The 9,799-nt window shown below is 42.7% G+C and overlaps 1 protein-coding gene across 4 annotated transcripts in view; it reads right to left on the bottom strand.

Moving 5' to 3' along the window:
- BLVRA (biliverdin reductase A) overlaps nucleotides 1-9,799 on the bottom strand; it is a 46,068-nt gene that overhangs the window by 10,289 nt on the left and 25,980 nt on the right. For all 4 annotated transcript variants that reach the window (XM_027836992.1, XM_027836994.1, XM_027836993.1 and 1 more), the window contains 3 exons: nucleotides 7,286-7,405; nucleotides 5,451-5,548; nucleotides 1-104 (listed from right to left, as the gene is read on the bottom strand). In XM_027836992.1, the coding sequence (XP_027692793.1) occupies nucleotides 1-104; nucleotides 5,451-5,548; nucleotides 7,286-7,405 (322 nt within the window). The remainder of the gene's footprint in view (nucleotides 105-5,450; nucleotides 5,549-7,285; nucleotides 7,406-9,799) is intronic.

The raw sequence follows: 9,799 nt of genomic DNA, 5'->3' as shown, positions 1-9,799 counted from the left end.
AAAGTGAAGGGTTCCTTCCAACAGCTTTTTCCCACGCACTTCATTTTTCACGAAGGCAAACTCTTCTGTCAGGAGCTCAATGTGCTCTTCGTGTAGGATTTTTCCTGTCCAGGAAACAAGGAGGGTCAGAGTGAGGACGCCCACAGTGTGCCGCATCTTCTCTGGGACCGACTGGGTATAACGGAGGGCAGCTTAACAAAAGATGCAATGATCAACAGAGACACACAAGGGGTGGGGGAGGGGGAATCAGGAGAATTCAGTATCTATGGCTATTGTCCAAAGAATTGGGAGGTTCTGTCACGTGATAGATGGGCAAGCCAGAACGTTCACAGGGAGTAGGAAGGATGGGATGCACTGGATTCCTAAAGATAGCAGGAAATTATACCATACAAATTTCTACATTGCAGACTAGAAACTTTTCACACCATCACTGGGCTGTTTCAGGATCAAAGGGCTCAAAGGAAGTTCAGATATCCAACCACTTCATTTTATAGATGTGGAAACTGAAAATCAGAGTAGTTAAGTGACCTGACCAATGTCATACTGCTAGCAAGTGTCAGAGACAGGATTCACACTCAGGTCTCCTGGCTTTCAGAACAGTGCACTCTCTACCACATCCCCCAGCTAGAGTAGTATTGATTATTTATAATTTCAATAAAACATAATATCCATAATGCACAAGTAATACCAAATTAATCTCCTGGGGGGATTATATGGTGACTTAAGGTTTACAAAGTGCTTTCCTTGAAACAATCCTATGAGGAAGATAGGACAGGTAGTATTATCTCCATTTTAGAGATGAGGAAACTGAGGCTGAGCTATTATGTGTTGGAACCAGGTCTCAAAACAAGATCTCCTGACTCCTAGTCTGGTCCTTTTCCCCAAGAGCTCCCAAGCTTCTGATGTTTACCTGCACAGAACTCAGACACCAGTTTTCTATATCTGGACATCTAGAACATGCATAATAGGAGACTTCTAAGTGCCCACTGCACACAGAAGATGGGAATCTTATCCTAAATCCAGGTACTCCTTTCCCCGCCATAAGGAAAGATCTAAGCACTGATCTCCACATGCCGCTGTTGAATCCCAGGAGTGGGGGTAGTAAGCTGTCCCCTGAGTAAGCTGTCAGTTTCAGCCCAAAGCTAAAAGGCCACAGCTGCATCTCTTACGGCGGAGAATAAAAAGCACATCTTGGAGCCCAGTACCTTGTGACCTGCTGTCGCAACTAATTACAGAGCTCAAGGCTGACACGTTGAGAAGAGCCCCAGCTCATACTAAGCTTGAGGCTCTTAGGTTGCTCAGAGCCTGCTGGGGACTTGCTAACACAACCAGTGGAGATTGTGAAAGGTCCTCATTCCAATTTGACTTAGTTAATAGGCAGGCATGCACATTTATATGTTTAAAGCAAACAAGGGTCAAAATCCTGGCTCTCAACACCTGTAACCTTAGATCTCATCTCTCTGGGCCTCAGTTTCCTCATTTATAAAATAAGGGGGTTGGGTTAGATGGCCTTTAAGATCTCTCCAATTCTAAATGTATGTCATATTATACTTTCATGTGCAAAGTATCTCCCCCCCACCTCCCAAATTAATCCCTGATACAGTGTGGAACAAAACCCTGTAAAACATGTCAGAGTTAAGTACGACAAAGTAGATTTAGTGCTAAAAAGAGTCATTGGCTAATAGGATCATAGGTTTAGAGCCAGAAGGTCCCTTTGAGGCCATCTACTCCAACCCCTCATCTTACAGACGAGGAAACTGAAGCCTGGAGAAGTTAAGGGACTTCAAGGTCACGGGGTTGGAGGGGGTAGAACTAGGTCTGGAACCCAAGTTCTTTAGTCAACTGCTATGCTCTTTCCACTCTATCAGGCTGAGCTCAACAAGGCCTCAGTTTACAGAAAAGTCCAAGATGGAGAAACGACTGCCCGAGGCAGTCAAACCAACATGCAAACCCAAGTTAAAATCAGATTCCAAGCCAGGACTCTAGCCATGACGATGCATTTAGTTTTTTAAAAGCATTTTTAGAACAGGGATTCAAACAGAGACAATTTTTAAAATTATACAATATGCTCTGTATTTATATACATAGGGCCTCCACAGTACTCTAAGCACATACGTGCTTCGGGCATTAATCAGAGAAAAATCCAAAGGGGCACTTCACCCAAACACAGGGATCTGCTCGGCCATTCCCAGAAGCAGCCTCGCCAAGGGAAGACGGCAAGGAAGCACATGCACACACAGGCACGCACCAGACCCTCAGTGAACCTTTGTTTCCTTCATCCCTTCACAAAAGGCAAATTAAGAGCAACAACAATGACAAAAATCAGTAATATTAGGGAGGGATTCCCAAAAAAGCAAACGATTCCAAGTGGTGCTGTGTAAAGAGCACAGGGTGGGGTGTCCAGGTACTTCTAGCTCCAGACTGACTATCACTAACTAGCTGTGCATCCTTAGGGAAGTTACTTACCTCACCTGTGCTTCAGTTTCCTCATCTGTCAAATGGGTATAACTAATACCTTCCCAGACTATCTTACAGGACTGTGTGAGAATCAAGTGAAAATAATAAGAAGAAGGAGGAGGAGGAGGAGGAGGAAAGGAAGGAAGGAAAGACTTAAGTCTTTACTATGTGCCCAGCACTGTGCTAAGTCCTTTACAATTATTATCTCATCTGATCCTCACAACAATCCTGGGAGATAGGTGCTATTATGATCTCCATTTCACAGATGAGGAAAACTGAGACAAACAGAGATTAAGTGACTTACCCAGGATCACACAGCTAGTAAGTGTCTGAAGTTGGATTTGAACTCAAGTTTTCCTAGCTCCAGGCCCAGCATTTTACTCACTGAACTATTTAAGCTGTACTAATGATAACAATTATTATTAGTATAGCATTTATATGGTGATTTAAGGCTTTACATATCTCATTTGATACATACAACAGCTCTGTAAGGAAGGTGCTACTCTTATCCCTTTTTTTACAGATGAGGAAATTAAGGCTTAGACATGTTAAAGTGACTTGCCCAGAGTTATTCAGATGTTTAAGCACTGGAGGCAACATCTGAACCCAGGTCTTCCTGATTTCAGGTCCAGTGAAGACACTGTGCCACCCAGCTGCCTGGGTAAATCCTTACCAGCCCTTTAAAAAGTTAAAGGTATCACGCAATAGCCAGGTGTCATTCATTCCATGTCCTGCCATCAGGAGACACCCAGGAAGGGCCTCAGACTCTGTTTACACTCAGGTTGGCTCCCGGGCCATGAGAAACGACTTCCCAAATAATGGCCTAAAGCAAAGTGAGATTATCAACCGCCAAAGAAAGACAGGTTCAGAGAAAAATAGGACATTGAGCTGGAGAGGCCCTAAGCAGTGACTGAATCCAAGTTCTTCATTTTGTAGATGAAGAAACCAAGGCATAGCTTAATCAAGTGACACCTGAGGCCACCCAGATAATAAGTCTCAGAGCTGGGATTTGAATTCAGATCTTTTGATTCAAAATTCAATGCTCTAAATACCATGTTAGGCCTTACAGGCAGCAACAGTACTTAGTGTCCCAGAACCAAATAAAAACGTAATTAGGAAATATTTAACAAAATAAGGAGACTTACAATAGAACATAGATCATGTTAATATGTGGTTTTCTAAGTCCAGATGCAGCCTGCAGGGATCTGCATGTATGGTTTAGTGGCCCTCATCTCTATTTGAGTTTGATGCCACAGCTCTGTGCCTTGCTGGCTCCTTAATTTGTTTGGTATATTCTACTTGCTAGGGCAGAAAAATGTACTAATACATTTTATTTTATTTTATTTACTGTTTTATTGCTTGTACTTTTTTAAATTTTATTTTAAGCATTGCTATAACTTAGTACAATAAAAAAGATCATTGCACTAACTGTATGAATACATTTTAGAGATTCTCAATGCAAAGCTGAAACTGAAAAGGCCTGGGAAAATCTCTATTAGCTTCTGGAAATGTGCTGTCTACGTACACTGGGCATTAAGTGATTTAGCACAATTTTCCTCGGTAAGCAATGTGAACCTTAGTCATGAAACTACAAAGACATCATGCTTTAGTAAACAAACAAACAAATAACATTGTATCTGAAGTCAGAGGACCTGGGTTTTGAATCAAAGATTAGCGTTTGCGTCCAGATTCCACCTTGCACTAAAACTATGACTGTGGACAAGTCATTTCATCTCCTTGAACCTCAGTTTCCTCATCTGTAAAATGAGAATAACAATACTTACACTACCTACTTCACAAGGTTGCTCCAAGGAATCAAGCAATAAAGCCACCTATAACATGCAAAGGAATGTACAAATATCCATCATTGTTATGGAATTAGAATAATTTCAGAAGAGTATAGCTCTTGTAGACAGTAATAACATCACTATAAAACCAAGATAAGATAGTAGGCCTAAAGACACAATTTGGAAAGGTATTTCTCCAGTCCCATAGACAGAATTTTAGCCAAAGGGTTCAGTATCCAATATATCAAGAATAGCCATCACCTAAATGGTCAAAGGATACGAATAGGCAGTTTTCAGACAAAGAAATCAAAACTACCTATGAAAAAATGCTCTAAATCACTAGATTAGAGAAATGCAAATTAAAACAACTCTGAGGTACCACCTCACACTTATCAATTGGCTAATATGACAAAAAAGGAAAACAATGGATGTTGGAGGAGATGTAGGAAAACTGGGACACTAATGCATTGGTGATGGAGTTGTGAACTGATCCAACCATTCTGGAGAGCAATTTGGAACTATGCCCAAAGGGCAACCAAACTGTGCATACCCTTTGATCCAGCAATACCACTTCTAGGTCTATATACCGAAGACATAAAAAGAGGGGGAAAGACCTATTTGTACAAAAATATTTATAGCGGCTCTTATTGTGGTAGCTAAGAACTAGAAATCGAAGGGATGCCCATCAATTGGGGAATGACTAAACAAGCTGTGGTATGTGATTGTAATAGAATATTACTGTGCTGTAAGAAGTGACAAGTAAGATGATTTCCAAAAAACCTGGGAAGACTTACAGGAACTGATGCATAGTGAAGTGAACAGAACCAGGAGAACATTATACACAGTAATAGCAACACTGTATGATGAAAAACTGTGAATGACTTAGCTCTTCTCAGCAATACAATTATCCAAGATAATCCCAAAGGACTAATGATGAAGCATACTATGAGCCTCCAGAGAAAGAAATCCTATTATCTGAATTCAGACTGTAGCATGCTATTTTTCACTTTCTTTCTTTCTTTTTCTTTTATTCTAGTCTTCTTGTACAAAATGGCTAATATGGATTATTTACTGTCTCAGGGAGGAGAGAAGGGGAAGGGAGGGACAGAATTTGGAACACAAAACTTTATTTAAAAATATTTAAAAACTGTTTTAACATGAAATTGGGAGGAAAATAAAATGTTAAATTAAAAAAACAGCCATCACCTTTCTCCTCTGCTTTCTTCCAGAGTTCCTGGGCTGATGCCAAAGACAAAGTCATTGGATATTCCACGAGGACATGCTTGCCAGCATCGAGAAACTGCCTTTGGAGTAAAAGAGACAAACATGGAAATTAAACTTCAAAAAAGCTCCCAAAATTCCAAACACAGAGAGCAATGGCCGGCAGGCGTCTTTTGTGAATGTGTGTGTGTGTGTGTGTGTGTGTGTGTGTGTGTAGGAGGCTACAGGAAAAAATAGAAAACAGAAGCTACAAAGAGAAGAAACAGTCCCCCAAAGATCTGCCATCCCCACTACTGACAACAGTACTCTGAAGGTTCTGTTCTGATGTCAATTCAATTCAATTCAATTCAATTCAAGGAGCACTTGTGAAGGACCTATTGGAGAGCTTGAGATCAGTGAAACGGGCAAGGAACTTAGTAAGCATCAGCTAGGCCTGGTCTAAACCCTGTCTCTTGGTAACAGCTGGGTGAACATGAACAAATTACTTAACACTTCTGACAATGTCCTCTCATATATAAAACAGGGCTAATAACACAGGGATTACCTACTATCCAGTGTGGGTATCAAATGAGATGAAGTAGGTAAAGCATTGTATAAGTGTCAACTGTTAATTATAATAATGATGATACATGGATTACTATACGCTGTGTGCTGGGGGAGATAACAAAGTTTAGGTATGACAGAGTTTCTGCCTTCCTGATGGTGCTTACAAAGGGATGTGATGTACACAGATCAAAGGAACACAGAATTTAGAACATGAAAGGATATTACAGATAATCCAGTAGAACCTCTTCACTTTATAAAGAGGGAAACTGAGGCCCATTGGGATTAGGTGGTTTATGTTTAGCATAGTGCCTGGCAAATAGTCGGCACTTAATAAATGTTTATTGATTGATTCGTTTACCTAAATTCACCCACCTAATGAATGGCAGAGATAGGATTTGAACTCAGGTCATACAGTGGATAGAGCACTGGGCTTGGAATCAGGAAGACTCATCTTCATGAGTTCAAATCTGGCCTCTGACACTTACTAGTTGTGTGAGCCTGGGCAAGTCATTTAACCCTGTTTGCCTCAGTTTCTTCATCTGTAAAATGAGGTGGAGCAAGAAATGGCAAACCTCTCCAGTATCTCTGCCAAGAAAACCCCAAATGGGGTCACGAAGAATTGGACACAACAGAACAAGTCATTACCCCAAATGCAGAATTCTTTCAAGTATGATACACAGTAACACATGATAAGAGCAGTAGAAAAGTACAAAACAAAGCGTGTTTTCAGATCTGGGTGGGGAGGAAGGAGTAATGCAGGATGTTAGTGTCTTGGAGGATCAGGAAGGACTTCCTGAATGAGGTGTAATTTGAATTGGTTTTTAAAGACTTGGGAGGAATTCTGAATGCTAAAGAGGGGAAGATCATTCAGGCTAGGTAGGAAGGCAGGAAAGCGGGAAGCAAGTTGGCCAACTTGGGCATTGCCTAAGGGAACAGTATGAGATAGGCTGGAAGGTTGATATGGTGCCAGGCTATGGAGGGCCTTGAATGCCAAGCATAGGAGCTTGAACTTTACTATGGAATCACAGAAAGTTTTTGAACACAGGAATGACCTGACCGCCATTAGTCTCTTCTTTCTTCTCTATCTCATATGCCATAAGTAACATGGTCCTTGCCTACATTTCAAATCACCTTTCAAGTGGACTGGCATTGAAATGAGTCGATATTCACAGCTCATTAGATGCTAGCATCTACCCAGTTCACCAGGCAGCTCCTGCTAGACACGCAGGACTGCAGACCGGAGACATGGATACACCTCGGGACTGAAAACCAACCTGATAGATGTCTCGTGGCCAACGTTCTCACTGCAGATGTAGGCCACATCAACTTCTGTGCTGGAAAGAGCATCTTGCAGAGAGATTTGCTTCGTCTCATTAATGTTACCAAGTTCTCGCCTAGGAAAGCCACAGGGAAAGAGGGAAGTGAGAATCGAAAATAAATAGGTCATCCAGTCTGAAAAACAAACACCATCCCCTTCCCACCCACCAAGAAGTCCAGGCCACAGTCTTCAGGAAGAGTAGAATTCTCTCCCTTCCCCCATCACCCCCTCTCTCATTTTCAGGTCATTCCCCACTGGGTCCATCCATCTGATGGGAATAAATGCTTCCACGGAAGCAGCTGCAGACCATCGTCCTTTGTAGCTAGCTCCTGGTAGCACTCATTCACCAAAGTGGAACCTCCGGGCAGACCACAACTCGGACCCCTTGGGCATAGCTTTCTGGTTACTGGTAGGAGGGATTCTGTTCACAAATTCTGCAAAACTCAAGCACTTCTCAGAACCCAAATCACCCCCACAAAGATGAGGATGTTGCAACTGTTATTATTCCTATTCTCTTCCATTTGCGTAGGGCTTTGAAGTACTCTTGACAAACACCCATTTGATCCCCACAACCATACTTTTAAATGGGCATGGCAAAGATTATTAACCCCATTTTCCGGATGAGGAAACTGAGGCCAGAGAAGTAAAGTAACTTCTCTCAAGGTCACAAAGTGACAGAGTGAGGGCTAGAATTCAAGGCTCCTGTTTCCTAATCTTAGAATCATTGACTGTCCAAACTAGAACTTAGATGTCACCTACTCTCACCTCATTTTACAGATGAGGAAACTGAGGCCCACAGAGGTTAAGTGACTTGCCCGAGGTCATACAGGTAGAAAGTAGCAAAGCCAGGACGTGAACACTGTCTTCCTGACTACCAATGCAGTGCTCTTTCAACTGTACCACACTACTTCCTGACATGTAAAGGCCCCCTCCCCCATATCCTAATAGTTCTGCCTGATGCCACACCATGTGTGTGGCCTTCCCAAAAGGCTATAGTCAAATGAAACCAGTTTTGTGAGACACGTTTGGGGTCATCCCAAGCACTACTGACAGAGGCCGACTCCCAGCCAACATAGTTTTTGCTTTTGTTTTTGTGAAGCAATTCGGGTTAAGTGACTTGCCCAGAGTCACCCAGCTAGTGAGTACCATGTGTCTGTGGCCACATTTGAACTCAGGTCCTCCTGACTCCAGGGCTGATGCTCTTTCCACTTTGCCACCTAGCTTCCCCTCAGCATACGGTTTTGAGAGAAGCTCCAGCAAGTGATTTTAAGAACAGCCAGCAACCATGTTGAAAGCCACAATAACAACTCTTGGTGTTCATATGGCACTCTAAGGTTTGCAAAACACACTGAAGCAAGTATTTAACTTGACCTCAATAACACTTCAGCAAGGAAAATACTATAGACAATGCTATCACCGTTTTACAGATGAGAAAACTGAGGCTCAGAAAAGACAAATAACTAGTCCGTAGTCACTAGTAGTTTTAAGAAGTGGGACTCCAAGTCCAGCATGCTTGGTCCCACACCACATCGATTCATTGCCAGGGTACTCACTAGGGAGCTAGAGAACAGGATGCTGGGTGTGGGAGTGAATGCCTATAATTCCCCTCTAATCTCCAGACAAGCTGATGTTGGTGGACTACTGGAGCTCAGGAGTTCTAAGCTGCAAGGGGCTAAACTGATTGGGTGTCTACCCTACAGCTAGCATCATCAGTACGGTGAGCCCCCAAGATGCCTAAGGAGAACGGGGTAGGAACGCAGGTCAGAAACAAAGCAGTTCAAAGCTCCCATGCTGATCAGTAGTGGGATCTGGACAATGAGTGGTTGTTATACTTCTAGCCTGGGTGAGACAGGGAGACCTAGTCTCCAAAAAAAAAGGTGCTGCTCCCACCCACAGACTCATGTATGCCACGCCCAAGGGGCAAAAAGCAATATGGAGTCATAAAGAGACTCAGTCAATCAACAAGCTTTTATTAGGTGCCTATTATGCGCCAGGCACCGTATTAAGTGCTATGGATACAAAGACAAAATCCAAACACTTAAGAAGCCTACATTCTATCAGGGGCAGGAAGGACAACATGTATACCTATAAATTCTTAATAATATATATAAAGTAGATGGCGGAGTAAAAAGGTAGTCTCTCTCACCCTCCCCTATCAACCTCTGAAAGTCCAGAAAATATCACCCCAGAAAAAACCCTGGAACAGCTGAACCAGAAGAAAGATAGGGAGCAGCAGTGCAGTAGCCCAGCAAATGGGTCTCCCAGTGCCTCAGCAAAAATAAGAGAAGCAGCACTACAAAGGGCCCCGGGCGGACAAACACCCTGCAGCATTCATCTGAGAGAAGCTGAAGGAAGAAACCTAGAGTTGCCCGAGAGTTCCAGCCTTGCTGATTCTGGGCGGGGGAACCGATGGAAACCAGCTCAGAAAACCACCAGGTGCCTCGGCATTCTACAGCAAAGGAGTCTCCCA

The sequence above is a fragment of the Vombatus ursinus genome, unplaced genomic scaffold, assembly GCF_900497805.2.
Source record: "Vombatus ursinus unplaced genomic scaffold, bare-nosed wombat genome assembly UNPS02014820.1, whole genome shotgun sequence".
Classification (NCBI taxonomy): Eukaryota; Metazoa; Chordata; class Mammalia; order Diprotodontia; family Vombatidae; genus Vombatus; species Vombatus ursinus.
This window is presented reverse-complemented; position numbering and strand designations above follow the sequence as displayed.